At 40.0% G+C, this 22,125-nt stretch overlaps 1 protein-coding gene across 1 annotated transcript; it reads right to left on the bottom strand.

Moving 5' to 3' along the window:
• Positions 1 to 646: 646 nt before the first annotated feature.
• LOC123745615 (tetratricopeptide repeat protein 39C) lies at positions 647 to 19,728 on the bottom strand. Its single transcript, XM_045726340.2, is given in 13 exon segments — positions 647 to 1,972; positions 3,333 to 3,538; positions 3,703 to 3,817; positions 4,218 to 4,336; positions 4,585 to 4,783; positions 8,360 to 8,380; positions 8,382 to 8,529; positions 9,128 to 9,331; positions 10,587 to 10,824; positions 13,256 to 13,466; positions 17,898 to 18,044; positions 18,318 to 18,619; positions 19,310 to 19,728. Coding segments are annotated over 12 exon segments (1,983 nt in total). The 5' UTR covers positions 18,579 to 18,619; positions 19,310 to 19,728; the 3' UTR covers positions 647 to 1,858.
• Positions 19,729 to 22,125: the final 2,397 nt, after the last annotated feature.

Here is a 22,125-nt window from a genome sequence, read left to right as displayed (position 1 = left end):
TATCTCATACTTTCTATTGGAACAGTTCGCTCTTTAAAGACTTCAATCTTTGTTCCAAAATAATCCTAAGGCAGGATACCTAATCTCATATCTGAATCAATTGCCAGTGATTGCTATACTTCAACAATTTGTTGACCAATCCACACACTAGAAAATGAAGGGACGACGATGCTTTAAGTCGATACAATGGTCCCCAAGCATATATGCAACTGAAAACTCCACACCCCAGAAGGATTCGAACCCAGACAGCCAGGAGCACTATGCACATGACGTACCTGGTTCCTACACCACTTGACCACCGTGACTGTTCAAAAGACATTGGTAGCCGAGGCTGTTTTCCCACCATCCCGAGAGCACTTGGTGGTAAACTTGGGCATAGATATTTCATCGAATCACTTCACTCACTAAACTTGGGCAAATATCTATGCCCAAGTTTACCACCAAGTGCTGTCGGGATGTTGGGAAAATAGCCTCAGCTACCAATGTCTTTTGAACAGTCACAGTGGTCGAGTGGTTGAAGAACAAGGTACGCCATGTGCATAGTGCTCCTGGCTGTCTGAGTTTGAAGCCTTCTGGGGTGTAGAGTTTTCAGTTGCATATATGCTAGAGGACCATTCAAGTTTGTTCGCATATACAATATACTGTATATATAATTTATTATATTTTATTTAAATCATCACATTATTAAACTTTTAATACAAAAAATATTACTCATGCTATTAGCTACAATTAGCTGTCTTTGTATTCTCTGCATTAAAATATAGTGGCTTGTGGAGATTTTACTCATCACGTATAAACATTTTAGTAGTGTGTTTATTATACTGTAATTGATTACAGCGGAAAATAATGGAAGTGTCCCAGTAAAAATTGCCTTTGCACTCTCTCGACATGAATTGAGAGTCGAAAATGTAACAAAAACCAACTACAGTACAGTACAGTGTTTAAACAATTTTTAAAAGTGATTTTGGTATCAATATGAAATACAGTATGTTACTATATATTGTTTGCAATAACAAAAACACTGTAATAATATTTTGTATAAAATGGCAAACTTCCAGCGTAACTGAATTCCTAAGACCAGAGAGACTGGAATGTATCCATCGAGCTGTTTCCATGCTTCATGTGTGTGTGTGTGTGTGTGTGTGTGTGTGTGTGTGTGTGTGTGTGTGTGTGTGTGTGTATGTGTGTGTGTATGTGTGTGTGTGTGTGTGTGTGTGTGTGTGTGTGTGTGTGTGTGTGTGTGTGTGTGTGTGTGTGTGTGTGTGTGTGTGTGTGTGTGTGTGTGTGTGTGCGTGCGTAAGACAATGAGTATTTATACATGCATGCATGTATATTTAGTGCAAGTGTGTTTTTGTGCATGTATGCACTTGTATGTGTGTGTGTGTGTCATTTATGATTACAGATCATCTATATATATAAATAAATTTAACTGCTCTGAAAACTGCCAAATAACTTTAATAATCACAAGTTTACTTGCTCGGCAAATAAACATACAATATTCTTGCCAATATGGCTTACAATGAATTTCCTTTTACCTAAAATGATATTTTCTTAAACTTTCATTCATTATAACCATAACGTTCACACATCAAAGTTTCTGAGATCAAATGTGACACGTCACAACACAAATTATATCAAATATAACTTTAAATATTCTAATTTGGACTTTTAAACTCAATATAAAACCTGCTTACATTAACATTTTTATCAAACACACCTACAGAATTAGCCACAAATAATTTTTTGGGGTAATATAGCAAACCTCTAGTACAAAACAGTCAAGAAAATAGCCGCACAACTTTCTTGAACGTAGCTGAGTAATTCTGAACACAGGTCACAGGTGCAGGAAGATAGTACCCTAAGATAAGTTTTTCAGAGCTGCGTGAATTCGTACATTAAGGCGGTTTTCAAAGTCATACCCGTGGTAGTTGTCTCGTACATCCTCCAGACATTTCCTTCCTTCTTCTAATGTCTGCAAGAGAAAAGACCTATTTTAGGTTTGAGTCCTATTATGAAAACAAAATTATTGAGCTATTCTACCTGGATATTACTTAACTTAAGATGTATCTCTGGTCCCAAAGAGTGTATTATAGCAGCACGAACAGGTGAGGTTTTACACAAGTGCAGCAGGGAGTTTATCAAACATCCCTGTCAGGTCATACTCATGTGCAGACGATGAGTCACAATAATGTGGCTGAATATATGATGACCAAACTACACACCAGAAGATGAGGAGACGACAATGGTTCGGTCTGTCCTGGACCATTATCAGCAATCGACTTGATAACGGTCCAGGATGGACCGAAACGTCGTCGTCTCCTCATCCTCAGGTGTGGGGTTTGGTCATCAGGTCATATTCATGCTGCAGAGACATTGGAGAAAAGCTCAATCCAACTTCAAGTGACACAAACAGCACACACATCATATAAAAATCGTACAAAACCGTCAATAATTTCAAAGCGTTATATGACAAAGCGAAGACGGCACACCATGAGCATAGCTCTCATCCTGTAACTACACTTGGGTAATAATTATTTGGGTAATTACACATACTGCCAATTTCCCACCTGCCACTACCCTGACCACCATTCAAATGGTAAGACAGGGTTTGGGTAGGTCAGTCACTAACTCTGTCTTGGCTCATAGGCTTCTCCTTTCTCATAAAAGGTGAGCTGGTTAGTACTTGGATGGGTGACTTCCTGGGAATACCAATTGCTGTTAGCATTAAATTGGAGAGTAAAAATAGCCTAAGCTACTCTATCCTTTTGAGATGTATCTTATTGTCTCAATAAACGTACTTGAAGTTGAACTTGAGCTGATTCGAGTGTCTGGTGACCTGATGCATTCCACCACAGCATGGGTACCTTTTATTTCTCTGGTGCCTTCCAAACACCAGTATGATCCACACAATTGTTTGAAACGATTCCTGTTGCAATCGTACAGAATGTCGGCCTTTCCTGAATATTGTGATCCACACCTTTGGGACCAGGATGGATCGTCCCTTGAATTTTAAAATGAACTTAAAAATGAATTTTCATATTCACTGAGTCTCGTTGAACAAAGAATATACTACATCATAAATTGCCAAAAAATGTGCAACTTTTTAGGGCACTAGCTTTCTAGTTTTAACTATGTGCTTATAAGCAGACTTTGCCATTTCTTGCCTTTTCTCAATAAATATTATCACTAATAATAAACCTCAAAAATATACAAGAAAGAAAGTCATTCAATTGATCATCTTGATGAATGCATCACAATAACTTGATACTAAATCTTACCTCCAAAAATTAAACCTTTTAATATGTTAATACGTTTGCCTCTTAACTAATTACCTCGTCACTAGTGCCTAGGAGAAGACCTAACTCATACAGTGCAAAGGCTGGAACACATAGTTCCTCTGGGTTTGAGAGGCCATGCTGCACGCTAAGGCGAAAGTGTTCGACGGCATCATCTGCAGAGCCCAGAGTGTCGAGGATAGCCGCCACGATCAAATGTCGGAGTCCCTCGTGATCTCCACATTGCCCCATTGCCTGACACTCTGAAACAAGGTGCTAATGAAAACACTGCTATTTTTTCTTTATTTTGCATAGCCGGTTGGCCAGCAAACATAACTCCAGAAATTTCAGACATGTCCTAGTGCAATAAAATGTTGATGGGTAAAATAGATAAGAGATTTCAAACAATGTGTAATCTTGTATTTACCTTCGACCATCTGCAGTCGATGCTGTAAGGAACATGAGGCGAGAGCATTCCACATATAGAGTAGTTCATAGGCACGTAGGAGACAGTAGTCCTTGGTTACAGCCACGCCCTTAGACTGGAATGTAAAAGACAAATGCCTTTACATGTTTGAAAAAAAAAATGATGTAGCACTCTAACTGCTAATGGTCCAACTTCAGTAGACCTTTATATCACCGTATCATTATTTACAAAAATAAAATCAAGCCCATTAGAACTGCAAATACGTACTGCAATCGACAGTATCATATACGGTGCAAATTGTATCTTTATCTAGGGGTGCACATCACAGCCTTACTTTGTGTGTGTGTGTCACTTCCTTACCTAAGTGTGTATCTCACCTTACCTAAGTGTGTATCTCACCTTACCTAAGTGTGTATCTCACCTTACCTAAGTGTGTATCTCACCTTACCTAAGTGTGTATCTCACCTTACCTAAGTGTGTATCTCACCTTACTTAAGTGTGCATCTCATCCTTACCTTGAGTGCACGTCGCATCAAAAAAGATTCCAGCGCATGACTGGAACGACGGACAAGAGTTGGAACTTCCATCATCCCCTTTGCACACTCCTCTAGTCGTCCAGACGCCCCAAGACATACTGAGGAAAGAACGTGTGGTTAAACTACATATCTGGCTACATATCTGACACTAAAATTGTCATCAATGCTTCTGCTTTTGTATACCGTACTACAATTTAAATGAAAATTAGCATATTAAATGACTTAACCACGTTTTGATTTGTATTAATCGTTTGAGGCAAAATGTTCACTTCATCAAATGTCCACACTCCCCAACTACTGTCAACAGCACACTCCTATATACAGTACTGTGCTATACTCAACATACCAGCAGATAAATAAGCATAGAAGCTTTTGGACCATCTGGACTCCTTCTTCAGGTTAGCAAAGGCACCTTGAGCGTGGCTCCAGTTCAACTGTAGGAGGTGGCACCAGGCCACCTCGTGCAGGGCCAGGAGCTGCAGCTCTCTCTGAGGCGACACTTGCAGAGCCCCGCGGTAAGATGTCAAGGCCCCGCTGATGTCGCCCTGAGGAAATATACTCGACTTCATTATCCCTATCGTTGTTGTTGTTTTAGATTTAGCAACTGAGAACGAAATGGCCATGTAGCACGGTCTATGGTGACCCCCAAATTGAGTTAGATTATTAGCGGTAACCTTGTTACTGTGATAAATTATCCCTATCATTATCCTGGGCATAAGTAAGGTAAGAGTGAGGTGAGGAGACAGTAAGAGTGAGGTGAGGAGCAGGTAAGAGGATGGTAATGAAGAAGATAACAGGAATACGAACACACACAACATTCCATGAGGTGTCTATTGACAATGTTTTCAATAAACTACAGCATGATATGTTACTTCAGGATCAAATAACAAATATATAATTAATAAACAAAAGATTAAGTTTCTTTAGCAAACACCCCCCGAGAGGAGAGAGATAATGTATGAGAGTATTCAAACCATGCAACACTACATGTATGTGAGTCAAAACACCCATTTCACTTATGGTAAAAGGAGAAATGCTTGGAGTGACTCTGTGTACATGCGGCTCAGGCTTGGGTACAAATATTACTGGGAATATGGGATAGATGTTCATGGTAATGACACGAAGTGTAAACTATGTGGTATGTTAAGGTCTCACACCCTTGCCCATTATATTCTTGATTGTCCGTTGATTAATGTATATAGAAACACTGAGATAAGGACTGTTCCTGAACAAATAGCCTGGATGTGTCACAACGGAAAGGTTGATGATATTCTTGAGAGATATAAGAATTTTGCACCAAGATTGTAATATTTTGTTGAATTATCTGCAGGTGTCTTGCAACTTGTCTATACAGTATACCTAGGTCATAAAAGTATTTGTGTGTACGTCTGATACCATACTCCTTGTGAGGGAGGAAATGTATATTTTTACCTCTCAGAATGTTTGGTAATATGTTTATTTGTGATGTGTGTATATGTATATATTAACACGTTGTACTGAACGGGGTGAGAATAGCTTGAGCTACCTCATCCCTTTGTGTGTATTTTACCTCAATAAACTTATTTCAATTTCAATTTCAATTTCAACACCCCCCCCCCAAACAAAATCAAATTTTTTTTTGGGGTATCCTTACCTTTTCTTTACTATACATGTGTAAATTTCTGAGAGACAAAAAATTTTGCACCATAAAGTACTCAAGCATTTCAAGTTTGCAATAATCGTACACAGCTTTCCAATTCAAATATATTTTTGCTTTTCCTAGCTCTCTTGGAGTATCACAATCTAAGAAAAATTTATCTACATTTAAAAATGATCTCTTGTTAATTAAGGGTGCTTACTTAAAGATATTCCCTAAGGCAAAACCCATCCTGGCCTGGGTAGCGGAGGTGCATCTGAGACTAGGTTCGTCATCAACTGTAAATTAATAACAATACTGTAATGACAACATCTTGGTCCCAAATGAGTGGATCACCAAAATCAAAACAAGACAACATTCTGTATCAGTGCAACAGCAGAAATTACAATTGTTCTTCTCTGGAAATACTCGTGCAATAGGGGACCTGGTGAAATGCTCAGTCCAGCTGAATGACGAACGATAATTCACTCAAACACTAAAAAGGCCTTCAAAAACCTTATATGGTATTACAAGAATCACCAAATAACACTCTTAGGAAACTGCCACTTTGCACACCTGACTACCACCACCACTGAACCCAACTAGATTACAGCACCAATGTCAGCACCGAGTCCCCTGCCTTGAGCCCAGCCTTGAGCCCAATCACATTCTCCCAGACTGGTTTCTATAATTGTTGGGTAAGCTGGACCCCTTTTCAGCCAAGTGATTTGTTTTCATCCTCAGAAACTTGCTTTCACTGTGCAGCAGACTCGTGCTTTGTACTTGCTTTGGTAGTACAGTACAGTTAATATTTGTAACTCTTCTCTTGTGTGTATGGACAAGTTTTCTGTCTGTTGACTTAACCAGCTGGCAGTCTAGAATTGCTTCTCTGTTCCAGTTCAAATTGTATTTTAGCAGTGGGTTTATTTTCTTGAGGTTCCCACTTGGAAAAGAAAATGCATGGAATAAATGCAAGGAAGTACTGTACCTGGACAAACACTCTGAATACGTGTCCTACACATGAAATGCAATGAAAGGAGATGCGGGTGCCCTTATCCTCAGCTTCAGAAACAAATACACGTATGAAACAGAACTGGAACATCAGATTTAATAATGCACCAGGTACCAAATAAAACTAGGAAGTAGACCTAACTCCCTGTAAACACTACATTCATGGTTCCTTTCTTTTGCTCTACAAGTAACACATCTGTGGTAGTAGGCAAGTCATCTTGGGTAGATTGTAATGGAGCAATGATGCTCTGTCACATTTCATATTCCTTGTGTGAGGTGATAGGAAACCAGAGCACTGTATTGTGGTTATTGCTATGTATTGTGTATTTCCTACTCAGTGGCTTCAAAGATCCGACTCTGCACCTTAGGCAAGTCTTTCCCCATTGGCTTTTCCTGTTTTCATAATTAAATTTATAATTTATATAATTAATTCATTTATAATTACTTTTATAATTTATATAATTAATTCATTATAATTTATAATTATGTAGTTTATCACCTCTGTATCACTCTTGTCATAGAGAGCATTCAAATGAAATACTGCAGCTCAAAAATAAGGCTTTACATGCAAATAAAACATGTCTTCCTGATCAGTTTTTGAGGCATAGACCAGATGGTGACATAGGTGCTGCCATCTGTGGCTGGTCTAGGATACTAACCAAGTGGGCACACTTACGGTTTGTGCAAACACAACTCTGGTGGTCCTCGGGATGTCATGCAATGCTTGGAAAGGTTTTGGATGATTAAGAGAGCAAATTAAGTGTTCATTCTTTGCAAAATTAAAGAATGATTTAAAATGTTCCCTGTTTCACTGGTACAAAATGTCACCCTGACCAGACTTATGATTCATTCCTTTGGGTCCAAGATGGATCTTGCCGTAGGAAACATCCAAATGTCTTGTTTAAAAAGGAGCTTTACATATTCACTCAAAGCCTCTTTTTTTCTGGTACATTCTTTCGGGGGGAGGGAGAGGGGGAGATTCTTAGTCTATAAATGCACAACATTTAAATGAATAAAACTCTACAGAATGTAATATATATACATTTTAATGTATTATACGTGGATAACATGTTTAGCACGAGCAAGGTGGCATTCAGCTGGCTCTTGTTCCACAGATTAACTACTAACAAAGGGATCACCTTTCTGCAATGACATTTGTACAGTATTACATGAACTTGAATAATCACTACAGAGTATCACTTGCTAATCTATCACACAATCTCACTCATCAAACTGCCTATTTAATAATTCTTATTTTTCATTATAGAACATTTCTACTTTCATTTCTCTTCTGACCATCTATCACCCATCCTGTGTATACTGTATGACTGTGGAAGCATCCTTCAGTACTATGACAGTCAAACAACTCTTAGCTAATTATAATGCAGACAGTTTAATTCCTAGTGTTGAGTTGGTTAGGATAAATTATCTCGTGCATCACTCTAATCTGAATGGAAAAACTAAATATCTGATAATAAGGCTTTACAAGACCCACCTGAAGTCTATGGACTCTACCAGCGGAAGAAGAGGAAGAGAGCTGACTGTGCATAGTTTTGCTGGGCCTCCTGCAGTAGAATGTGAGCAGCCTCAACTCCCGCCTTTACCTTGCTACCATCCAGGGCAAAGAATGGCCGGACAATTGTGTGATACCACAACAGGGTCAAGCTGGTGGGCAAAGTAACAGACCAAAACACTGAGGTCAGTAATAATATGAGGCAATAACAACAAATAGTGTTTTAAAAGTAAAAAGGAGCTCAATGCATGGCATTCTTTTGAGAGAAATGGTTATGTAAACTGTGAATTGAGGGTATTGGACTATCCACTCACAAATCCATATATAGTAAGAGCCAATTCTTGGTATCTAAAACTTATATCTTCATTTAGGATCAGATTGTGTGAATCTGGGATATCTTGAACACCAATTAGTCATAACCCTTAAATTAACTAGTTTGTCATTGAGCACCATTGTGAGCTTCAAGAAAGAATTATAATTGAGAAATTAATAAAAAAAAAGATTTGGTGGTCAACAAATAATTAATTTATTCCATGCCACATTTACCTTTCATGGATAAGCATGCTATTAACATGTCTCAACCACATCAAAATATGACAGTGTTCAACTTTTTATTCTTCCATTATCTTAACTTTCTCTTATAAATCTAGCAATTCAAACTTTTCTCTCTAAAATCTTGAACATTTCTGGCTTCTTTTGATCTCGGTACTGACAAATACACAAAAAGAAGTTTATCACATCAAAACTTACGTTGCTAGTGGAGCCCTCATGTCATGTGATTTGCGGGCAAACATAAGAGCAGAGAGACCAGCCAATCTATCTCCCTGTAGTCCAAGGACATGCACTAATCGCAGCAAAGATGGTGGTAGGAGGGACATACACAACTGGAACAAGCCGTACCCAAAACTAACAGACGCCATCAGCCGAGACACCATACCAGGAGGTAAAGGCCTGCTGAAATGCAGATATATTAAACAAATATTAACACAACATACATGGACTGAACAGAAAACCTCACCAAGCTGTTTAACTATTAGTCTCGCTTTATTTGAACAAATGAGCATGTAACTATGCCAGAATTATCATAATCGTTTCCTACTATCCGGGTTTATATGGTTGGAGGCACTGGGCCTTTCATGTTGGAAACAGTCAAGTGACAAGTAGTGAGGCTTCCACATTCTTAGACCTTCACCTTTTATGAACATACTATATCCTATGCTTAAACATTTATTTCTTAGTTTATTTTAAATGTGGTATCAAAATAAGATCAAAACAAAAGACATCCTAAGCTTATAATTGTACTTATTAATCCCTATGCAACTGGCAATTATGTAAAGTGATGCAGAAATACTTAATTTCTTCAATAAATACAAAAAGAGTCGTATTCCCTTTACAATTCTTGATTTACATAAAGACAACAGTTGTGCAACACAATTCTCATTACTATTAACATCCCTATTGGCAAAATTAATACACAATTTTGCCTAATCAGAGTACTGTAATTTAATTAGGTCTTATTACCATGAGACCATGAACTTTTAAGGAGATAGTTGATACTGGCACAATAAGTCCTTCATGCTTACAACAGTAAGTCTTTCATGCCAACATTCTCCCAAGACCCCCCACAGTACCTGAAACACTACCATTCATGATCCATTGCACCTCCCTGAAATATTACCATTCAAGCCCCATCGCACCCCCTTGAAACATTACCATTTAGGACCCCCTCACACACCTTGAAACCTTACCATTGAAGACTCATTACATCCCTGAAATACTGCCATTCAAGACCTCTCACATCCCTGAAACATTACCACTAAAAAGTAGGTGTAAAAGTACTGTAACAGGAACAACCAGGAGCAGACACAGTGAATGATACCATATTCAACAGAAAATGAATTTTGAGAAACTGCTGCATTGTAAGAGCTGTCAAGCCAAGCTGTGAGCCTGCCTCTTCTCCCTGACTAAGAAAACATGAGCATAATAACAGAACAGTGGAAAAATAATATATACACAAACTAGAGGTGTGAGAAGTGCTCATTCAATGTTTGTGTGTTTCATTATGTATTTTTTAAGAAAGACTGCATGTAAGCTTTCCAAAAACATTACCAGTATTGAATAAATCTGAAAAGCTCTTGTAGCAAAAATCTCGGAAGACACATTTTCTTTCACTTTGTAAAATTCTGCTAATACTTAGTGACTTGCTTACTTCTTAGGCTGTTGCTTGTTGTTTGAGTAGAGGAATCCCTTTAGGTTAGGTACAGACTTGGAGAGAGGAATGCGCAGGCTTAGTGTTGAGGTCGAAGAAGAAGATGGGGCAGAGTGGAGACTTGATTCTCCATCAGCTGGTCCAGGTACCCCCGTGGGGCCAACTGACCATGACCCAGGACTCTTAAGCTCATCAGTGCTGGTGTCGAGAGAGTCCGGGTATTCTTCCGTAGGGCTCACTGCAACGTAAGCAAAAGTGTATCATAATAAGACTATTTACAGGAAAAACAATTGCCCCACTTGAAAAAGCATACAATAAATACATTAGGGGGGCATGAAACACAATATTGCATCTGTAAATATCTTGGACACTTTTTTCACACTAGGATCTCACTCAACGAGAGGAAGCCACATGTAAAACTCTACTAAAACATTACAATTACCTTCAAAACATCTACTGTATAGAGTGCCATCTACAGGTGAAGCCAGTGTAAAATGAGACCAGTCACCTCATGCATCACTTGCACAAGAAAGTATGTGAGAAATGAGACAGATGCTAGGCTGGGTTTACTAAATAAACCCCAACATACAATTGTCTGGTATTCATCTATATTGTAAAAATAAGGATTTTTTTTTTCAGGGAGTGGATCCCGTGAAAGGTTCCATGTTACGTGTGCTGTGACCAGGTGGCAGGTGAGTAAGGTTGGCTGGAACCCCTGGCTAATGTCAACAATTATGGGCTCATACTAACTCTAGCCTGGGAATGCAACCTGTCCTCTTGAGTAGTACATTGCATTTTGGTATATGAACCCCTAGCTGCCAAAATATGATGTACTATAAATCATAGCGCCTTGCAATATTGACAGCCTGTCCCATTTTCTATTTCTAGGTGCTCGTTTCAGTTAGGTTCAGACAATTTAGTACATTCTTGTGGCGTTGTGACAACTCGAGAGTGACGGGCTAGGTTATTCTGATGGGTTAGCCCATCAGAATAACTTCTGATGGGTTAGCCCATCAGAAGTTATTCCACAAAAATATTAAAGTCTTTCATGGCCCTAACTTAGTAACACTGATGAGGGCCCTCACCAACAACCACCACCACGTTAGCTCATCTGGTTGTTCCACCAGTTGCCACAATCATAAAAACACACACACAATATCCAACAGGGTCAGGACCAGGTGGGGTTGGTTACCAGGACATTTCAGTTATGGTGTGCTTCTCCTACCATTTACTTCAAGACAATTTTGTGGTGTTTATTGGTACCTGTATTGCATGTAGTCTAGTTATCAATTTAGTGCATCGATGCCTTTTAATTTCTAGCAAAAGGCTGTAATGTTAATAAATATACTACAAATTATGCATCATCAGAGGAGTGTTGACAGGATTACATAATACAACACAGCCAAGGGCCGTGCCCATATGCCAGAGGGAGTCTTGAGTCTAGTACTAAGACAGGAGACTGTCTATAGTTCTGTTGCTGGGCAAGTATTCACTATTTAGTTCAAAGTTCTCGCCGACATTCTAAATGTCTTTAACTGTGAGGTGGCCAAATGTCACCGCTCCCTTTTCCTCTTGTGAGATAGGCCTAAGAACTCCATGGCCGATGCGACCTGGTAGCTGAGAACCATCTCAAGTGTATAGCTTTAGAGAGCCACAAAGAGCTGCCCTCAGAAAAGGTGTGAAGAACACAACAGAGATTCCCAAACATCTACAAAACATCAATAGTATAGACAAAGGGAAGGGAGACAATTGACAGTGAGAGCACAACATTCAATAATAGAGCAGTAGCTGAAGAAGAGTTAAAGCATCTGAAAGATCTATATACATCAAAAGCATCTGAAAGATATACACACATCAAAACCTATGAAAGATCTCTACACATCAAAAGCAGTAGATATCAAGGCCAGACCAGATATCAACATAGTTACTGGATATATTTGCATGGAATTTAAATAAAACAATACTAGAAATTTCCCAGAAATCTCAAATAGACAAATGTAGTCTCCATAAAAAAAAGAAAAGGGAGAGGAGGAGGAGGAGGAGGAACTAAACTAAAGACCACTGTCACAAACACGCATTCCTTGCATAGTACGGGAAAAATGCAATCATAGGAAGAGAACAGCAGAGCATCTGGAGAGGATGAACTTCATAACGGAGGAGCAACTAGCAGTTTTAGACAAGATAAGTCATGCAGGTAAGCAGATATGGTCAGATGGATCGCAGGCACACAGGTTAACTAGGAAGACAGAACCCAAAGAAAACTACATACTGTATTATATAATTCTTGTATTATTATATAATAATTGTTGTATAATTATATCATTCTTGTATAATTATGTTATTCTTGTATAATTATATACTAATTCTTGTATAATTCTTATATAATTATATCTTCCTCCCTGTAGAGACTTAACAGGTAAGCATTGACAGGTAACTATTTTCTCCCCTCTTATTAAGCGTCTATGAAGACTTAAAATCAATGACATGGGACCTAGGGAAGCAGTATTTGACTAAATGGGCATGCACACTCAAGCAGTTCATAAATTCCATATAAAAAGCAAATCAAATACAATTGTATGTATACCACACTCAATAACATTGAAACAAATATGGATGCCTTTAACCATGCTCGTGCTACAAATATAGACAATCATCAGCTTAGGCCTTACTAGGAACATCTTGAGCTTCACCAAAAGTCTGTTTGTACAATCTCTTGACCTTGGTATAAGCATGCTCGTAGACTTTCCAAGCCTTGCGTAAAACCCAGCCGCCCTTGACGTAGGAACCAATCTCTTGCTGAAGGAAAGTGAGGATGGCCAGAAGGACCTGACAGTCAGCAAGAATCACCTGATGCTCAAGCTGTGAGCCAGGCTCTTCTCCCTGAAGGAGGAAAGATAAGCATAATAATGCTACAGTAAAAAAAGAAAAAATATATATATACACACATACACATATTATATATAAGGGAAGGGAGTACCATCTCTGGCTGGAAGAAGGAGACCCTGAGCCTCGGAGGAAACCACACATAACGCATTAGAGGGAATGTTTAGGTCCCCTCCAATACAGTTTCTGTGTGCTTTTCTCCTACCACCCCTTTCGTTTTTATTTTTATTTTTTTTTTTGCTTTATTATATATTTAAAGGTTACAAGATATACATGGGTTGATACAAAGAGTGCTTAAAGGTTATGGATCTCTTGAAGCTCCTCCGCTTCCGGACAGGAACCGAGGATACATCAGGTGTTTCCCCCTCTGGATCGCCACACTGAGGAACTGAAACAAAAAACTGACAGCTCTTGGGTCTCTGGTAACATCAGTGAGCTTGGAGCCCAATTCCTTGAGAAATCCCAAGGCGCTCTTGCCCCAGGGGCCATGCATCTCAGACGCTATGGGAACAATGGTGTATCAACATTCCAGTCGCCTGTATTTGACTGATTTTGCTATTTCCCTGTGGTTGGCCGCCCCTCCTGCTTGATCAGCAACGAAGTGTACATAGGTGTCAGCCAGGATGGATACACATGTGTAGTCCCACACCAACTGTCTGCCCTTCTTCCAGGAGTATATGGTGATGCCATCAGGGCGAAGTGCGGGGAAATCCAGGTTTTGGTCCCCTAGGATGCAAGGTTATCTCTCCGCTGGGCACTGAGCTGAGATGAGGCTTCTCTAGATAATGTCATTGACCTCGTTGTGTCTTGCATGCCAGCCTTTTGTGCTTCCGCAATGCAACCCATGCAGGCCATATTGGTCTGCTTCCACCCTGTTTCAAATACACTTGCATTCAGTGTGAATTGGGGCACCAAGGTGGAGGGCCACTGCTACATGAAGGGATTCTGGATCTAGACGCGTGCTCATTGGCACCAAGGATTCTATCGAGGGACATTAGGAAAGAGATGTAGCACTGTCCTGAAAATTGGGACATACTACAAGGAGGTGCATGACTAAGTGGGACCAGGCAGTTCAACCAATAAGGAGCAGGGTGGTAGTGTGTATTCCATTAAGTGCCTATGAATTAAGCAAGTAGGAGAAGACTAGGAGGGAAGGGTGGAAATGGCAGCTGGTGATACTGTACATGAGGAACACCTTCAGCCTCAGATAGTAGAGGAGCGAAGAAGGGGGAAGGGAACTATCAGGAGAAAGCACTAAGCCACGACGACTATATAGCACTTGGAAGGGTTCAGGATTAGGATTTGGGATGGGACGGGGTAAAGGAATGCTGCCTAACCACTTGGACAGTCAGGGATTAAACGCCAACCTGCATGAAACGAGTCCGTCGCCCTACCGTCCACCCGAAGCTTTGGAGCTGTTGGTTTAAGACTTGGGAACAGCTGTGGAGCTGAAGAAGTTAAAAAAAGGTGGGGGAAGAGTAGTGCAACGTAATGCATGAGCACATCATGCCAGAAAAAGTTCAGGTCCCAGACCCAGTGCCTTGCTTTGGGAAAAGATGTGCAATCAATGTTTTATGTTGAGGATGGCTTATTCAAATTTATATTACATGCATGTGCAGAAGGTAGGGTGGACATTACCACAGTTGATGCAGTGAACTTGGTAGACGAACAATCTACCCTAGAATGGCCAGGATCACCACACAAGGGGCAAAGGGACGTCTCGCTACTGCACTTTGAGGAACCGTGTCCACATTTCCAGCACCTATTGAAGAGGTGTGAAGAGGGAATGTATTCCTGAACAGAGTATCTGGCATGAACAAAAACTACAGAAAGCAGAAGGGTGTTACCATCAACGTGATCTTCACTACTAAGGAATAATGGTACAGCTGTAAGATGCCGAGTGAATGTGCCAACCTGGGAAACTGCGAGCCTCATGAATATATTTAATATCCTCGTAGCAGTCTTATAAATTCCCTGTCCCTCCATTTGCAACATGAGTGCAGGAAAATGTTGTTGATGCTGGCATTTAAGTGAACATTTTTGAAAGCCTAAACTGGATCTCACCAATGCAGAACAATGCTGCTATGCAATTGGCTACCTCCTTAGAAGGGACTGCAAACAGATTATGGTACATAGCACTGAAGGTATCATGAGTGTCCAAGTGTGATTATGGCATCTTGGCATCCCATTAAGGAGAATATAAGCAGCAGTTGTCACAACTAAAAGATGGAGCCACTTCAGGTGATGAGGTAGTCACCACTGGGGACTTGGGGTTCGACCCTGCCAAGGAAGTGGGAGGAGAACGGAGATCAAGCTGGAGAGCCAGACGTAACTAGGTCTGGGCTCCTCATACCCAGGGCTATGTGGCCCGATCTTTCACCACTGTTGGACTGCTGGAGGGGTCCTGGTTACCCACCCCTATGAGCCTATGTTTCAGAAGTCATTTCAGTTACCCTGCATTGGTTTCAAAAGTTTGGGCTCCATTGACCATGCGAGTCCTACTTTGGGTTATCGGACCCCAAGCAGGAGCTTCATCATTTACTTCGTTTCGCACAATGCTGAGAGGAAGGGCCGAGGCAACCCCCCACTGGCCTCAGGGAGTTGTACATGAGCCCCCCCCCCTCTCACCATGACAAGGGGAAACTATTGAAGTGGATGCAATATGCAAGGTGTATAAACGTTGGTGCAGCTATGCTTAGAACATTTTCAAGATATTATCAAACGTGGATGGGTAGACCATGAATTATGTATAAATTGTTTGAAAATCTTGATTATAGGGATCAATAACAATATAGACCTTCCTTGCACCACTATAGACAATCTTCAAAGTTTTAAGATCATCAGCAAAGGCTTTTATTTGCCTTTGCTGATTGTCGACTTTCAATCAGCAATCTGGCAACTGCCTTTTGCTAACTAGACAATCAGCAAATACATTTGCCAGATTTTGTATGGACAATGAAAATATAGAAAGCAAAAGACAAAAAAAATCCCACAAAACCATAAATTCCCCCTAAATTCACGTGCCATTATATTTTGTCTTTAAAGTGTAGATTACAATACAGCAGAGTAGTAGATCTATCTGGCTGACAACATACAGTACCAAGCAATAGATTGGAATCATAATCTTTATTCAATACAATTGGTACAAATAATTACAATTATGGTTGTACTGAACAGGTGTACACCAGTACAAAATCAAGCTACCTTGCAGACAGCATGTGGTAGTACCATGTAGCAGACCTAGCTAGCTGGCAGCATGTGGTACTGTAGTACCATGTAGCAGACCTAGCTAGCTGGCAGCACGTGGTAGTATCATGTAGCAGACCTAGCTAGCTGGCAGCATGTGGTAGTACTATGTAGCAGACCTAGCTAGCTGGCAGCATGTGGTAGTACCATGTAGCAGACCTAGCTAGCTGGCAGCACGTGGTAGTATCATGTAGCAGACCTAGCTAGCTGGCAGCATGTGGTAATACCATGTAGCAGACCTAGCTAGCTGGCAGCATGTGGTAGTACCATGTAGCAGACCTAGCTAGCTGGCAGCATGTGGTCGTACCATGTAGCAGACCTAGCTAGCTGGCAGCATGTGATCGTATCATGTAGCAGACCTAGCTAGCTGGCAGCATGTGATCGTACCATGTAGCAGACCTAGCTAGCTGGCAGCATGTGGTAGTACCATGTAGCAGACCTAGCTAGCTGGCAGCATGTGGTAGTACCATGTAGCAGACCTAGCTAGCTGGCAGCATGTGGTAGTACCATGTAGCAGACCTAGCTAGCTGGCAGCATGTGGTAGTACCATGTAGCAGACCTAGCTAGCTGACAGCACGTAACTTTGTTCAATATCCTGAGGGCTACACAGTTTATTTTGCGCTAAATGAATGTTAGTTCTCAAGAACATGAGTAATGTGTAAATGCTCCACATAATAGTATCCTGTCTGATACCACAACAGTTTGCTATGATGTCAAACTCTCATTTCTTAAAAAAATATATATTGTTTATATAATTATGTACATACACTTTATTATGAATACATATGCAATACAACATGCAAAATAAATTTGAAACAGTAATCCCATGCACTACACTTGCAAACATCAGCACATTTCTGTTATTAAATGAATGTGAATTTGGGAATTTACTTAATTTTTCTTTCCTCTTTTTAAATTGCATCTATCAATACAATAAACTTTTGAATATCATTCCTGACACAATTAAAATGTAATATAAGATAGATGCATAAACTGTGTGTTTGTAAGCAGAAAGATAAAAAACCACCACTATACTGTACAGTATTTACAACAACAAATTGTAAAGTCCTTAGCCAACAATGCTAAAGAAAGAGGTTGAGCCTTTTATCAGTTTGGCTCGAGAAAAACACATGCAAAGATGAGCACAGTAAGCCAATGAGATGACATCTAGAAATCCCATACCTGTTCTTGCCCATTCCTAGAACCCATTACAATACTTTTAACAGATGAAAACCATCCATTCTCTCCCCCACCACACCTCCTCTCCATGCTGCGCAGGGTTTCCATGCTGTGGGTTACTTTCTCCTCTTCAAATGACATGACGGCATTCTAAAAAACAAAAGACGTAATGCTTGCTGTTATTATTTATATATAAGACAGTAACCTAACACCCTAGTACTGGTATATTAAGAAAATCTTTTTATTTTTTTTAGCAAAATCATAACAAATAGTGATCAACAGTTACAATGGGTTACAGATTTATGGGCTATTCATGCCTGTGCCACCTCTTGGGTGGCTTGAACTTCATCAATTGGTTACAGGTATCAAAATAACAATATCAAGTACTAAAAAAAAAGTGCTCTGAACTTCAACTCGGCCTACCATAAAGGTGAGGTAGCAGTAACCCATTGCCATGTGGAGATTATCCTGAGTGTGATGGCGAAAGAGTTCCTCTGCCTCGGTGAATCTGTTGTTGAGCATTAGCTGAATTCCATCACACGCCAGTTTTGTGTACTCTTCTGGTCCCAGGCTTTGTCCGCTTCCTCCCTCCCCTGCTCCAGACCCTACTCCTCCTCCATTTCTTTTGTCTCCCCCTCCTCCTCCTCCTCCTCCAGTATTACTGTTCCCTCCTGCTGAACACATCTTAGATCTGCTTGTCAAAAGTAGTCAACCCATCACTAATCCTGAAAAGAAATACAAATGGCATCAAAGTCTGATTTGCAAGTCACTTATAATTTCTATTTATTCATAACCAATCATTTTGTGCTACTCGATTATAAATGTACTTTACAACCATATACGAATCAAGTTTATTTGATTTTACTCCATTTGAGAGCAGTGACAATTAGCCGTGAATGCTATAAACACATTTTCCAGCAGCAGACACCTGGGTGAAGTTGCTAAATCAAGAATATAGCAGGAGGCCACATATGGTTACTGTACTACAACAGTATGGACATTCTTAAAGTATATTATATGATGATATTTATAAGTTGCAATGTGAATATAGCACATCCTTAGCAAGAATTATATGAAAATCATTTGGAGCCAATTAGAGAGATCTGAATCTGCAACCTGGATACTCCTAAGCACACCTGTTAAACCACTGAACCATAACATGCTATAAATAATGAAACCTGGGATTCAACTGAATCCATTAAGAGGATTACATTGCTTATCGTGGTTCAATAATTTAAGAGGGGTGAACAAATCCATAAGGGTCGTGATGAGGGTTCGAACCTACGTCCAAGAAGATCCCAGACGCGTCTTAATCGACTGCGTTACAACATTCTATTGTTCATTTGATGCATCACGCTATTGTGATTTCTGTGTGTAATGAAGTAAGGTCTTCATCAATCACTCAATCAACTAACCTTGGATATATATGTGACAGCGTGCGACAAGCACTAATTGGTCCCTTGCAGAAAAGCTTCCCCTAATAGGTGGGGGTGACCTTTAGCAGATGGATCTGGGGACGAGAGAGCTAGCTGACACTAGGCTAGTGGGTGACTCCTGAGAGAGAGATAATCCCCCGTCAGGTGACTCTACGAATGAGGGAGGTAGATGACCCTTAGCTGTTAGGTAAGCCTTAGGTAGGTGGGTCACTCCTGAGAAGTGGATAACCCCCTGTCAGGTGACTCGAGGGCTGGGGGAGGTAGTTGACCCTAAGCAAGTGAGTAACCCCTGGCAGGTGGGTGACCCCTGGCAGGTGGGTGACCCCTGGCAGGTGGGAGGCGAGGGGCGGACCAGCCTCTCTGGACGCTGGACGGAGATCGTCTGCTGGGAATCAAAACAAACTGTCATGATGGTTCTTTATATAACACTATATAAATAAATATGTACTCGCCCCTAAATCAACAACAACAATAAATATGTACAGTACATAAAGCTATATCTTTTATTAAATTATTTATAGATATATTAATGTATATAAGTTCCACGTCTCTGGAGTCTTAATCAGTTGAGAGAAACCTCCCTCTGATATGTAAGTAAGAAACGATTGAAAAACAATTTACCTGAGAGCCACTATCTCTCTCTTGTAAGCCTCAACGGGGACAGGAAGCCTGTGGTTTGTCAAATGACCCCCCCCCCTATTATTCCTGTGTATATTTTACAACTGAATTATGAACTTTTATATATATACATATCTTGTACAGTACTTAGTAAGTACATGAAGCAGACTTTGAACTGGACTATTTATTTATTTATATATAAGAAGGTGCAATGGGTTGTGAAAGTACATATGTTGGTAATTATAGATGGTACAGTCTTGAAAAGCCACTAACACACACACACACACATACATACATACTGCATCTATCTGGACCTATAAAAGGCTTTCGACAGAGTTCCACATAAGAGGTTGTTCTGGAAACTGGAAAATATTGGAGGGGTGACAGATAAGCTTCTAACATGGATGAAAAATTTTCTGACTGATAGAAAAATGAGGGCAGTGATCAGAGGCAATGTATCGGACTGGAGAAATGTCACAAGTGGAGTACCACAGGGTTCAGTTCTTGCATCAGTGATGTTCATTGTGTACATAAATGATCTACCAGTTGGAATACAGAATTATATGAACATGTTTGCTGATGATACTAAGATAATAGGAAGGATAAGAAACTTATGAATGTCATGCCCTTCAAGAAGACCTTGACAAAATAAGTATATGGAGCATCACCTGGCAAATGGAATTTAATGTGAATAAATGCCATGTTATGGAATGTGGAATAGGAGAACAAAGACCCAACTACAACCTATAAATTATGTGAAAAAGTCTTTAAATAATTCTGATAAAGAAAGAGATCTAGGGGTGATTCTAGATAGGAAACTATCACCTGAAGACCACATGAAGAACATTGTGCGAGGAGCCTATGCTACTGCTTTCTAACTTCAGAATTGCTTTTAAATACATGGATGGCGATATACTAAAGAAATTTTCCACGACTTTTGTTAGGACCAAAGCTAGAATATGCAGCGGTTGTGTGGTGCCCATATCTTAAGAAGCACATCAACAAACTGGAAAAGGTGCAAAGACATGCTACTAAGTGGCTCCCAGAACTGAAGGGCAAGAGCTACGAGGAGAGGTTAGAGGCATTAAATATGCCCAAACTAGAAGACAAGAAAAAGAGGTGATATGATCACTACGTACAAAATAGTAACAGGAATCGATAAAATATATAGGGAAGAATTCCTGAGACCCGGAACTTCAAGAACAAGAGGTCATAGATTTAAACTAACTAAACAAAGATGCCAGAATAATATAAGAAAATTCACTTTCACAGAGTGGTAGACGGTTGGAACAAGTTAGGGGAGAAGGTGGTGGAGGCCAAGACCGTCAGTAGTTTCAAAGCGTTATATGACAAAGAGTGCTGGGAAGACGGGACACCACGAGCGTAGCTCTCATCCTGTAACTACACATAGGTAATTACACACACATATATAGCGATTTGAGCAGGTTCTAAACTAACATCGTGACAGGTGGTTGGAGGCAACGACTCCTCTAATGGTGAGTGTTCCCATTGTAAACTGTGTGAACATGAGCTAGGACATACTCTCCAACATTATGGCTGTGATTGTCCTGTAATCAATGATTTCAGACTACAAAGTCTGAGGTGCTTTGAGCTCTGTAACTACTGCCCGAAACGCTATGAGTACTAGTGGCTTTAGGTATTGTATGTACTAGACTTATCTTTAAATCTAACATTATGTTTGTAACTAATCTTCAATGTATGTACCTTTACCTGAATAAAAAATCTAATCTAATCTAATCTTTAACTTTCCGAGTTCAAAGAGCTTATAGAGCTCGTTGATCCTCGTAACACGAACGAAGAGCAATGGTTTCAAGGTTAACAATCTTGAAACAATGTAGGACTGTGACCAGGAGATGCTGTTTCACTAACATGGGTATTAACTCATGGAACCGCCTACCCGACGAATCCGTAAATGCCCAAACTCTGTTGGGTTTTAAAATATAACTCTGGTAAAAAAGATTATCAGGGCAAATGTGGGGACCTTTTGACTAGCCGCCGGCTTCCTGTCCTCGCCGAGGCCACTAGTATTAATGGCCCTCGGGTAAATTCAGGTAAACTTCATACACACGAATATTTAAACATTTGTTGCAGGTATTCCATGTTGCTAATCTTCCTAGTGCGAAGACTAATATTAAGTATTTATATAATATACAATT

The sequence above is a fragment of the Procambarus clarkii genome, chromosome 71 (assembly GCF_040958095.1).
Source record: "Procambarus clarkii isolate CNS0578487 chromosome 71, FALCON_Pclarkii_2.0, whole genome shotgun sequence".
Classification (NCBI taxonomy): domain Eukaryota; kingdom Metazoa; phylum Arthropoda; class Malacostraca; order Decapoda; family Cambaridae; genus Procambarus; species Procambarus clarkii.
The sequence above is the reverse complement of the archived record's forward strand: the minus strand, read 5'-3'. Positions and strand labels throughout refer to the sequence as shown.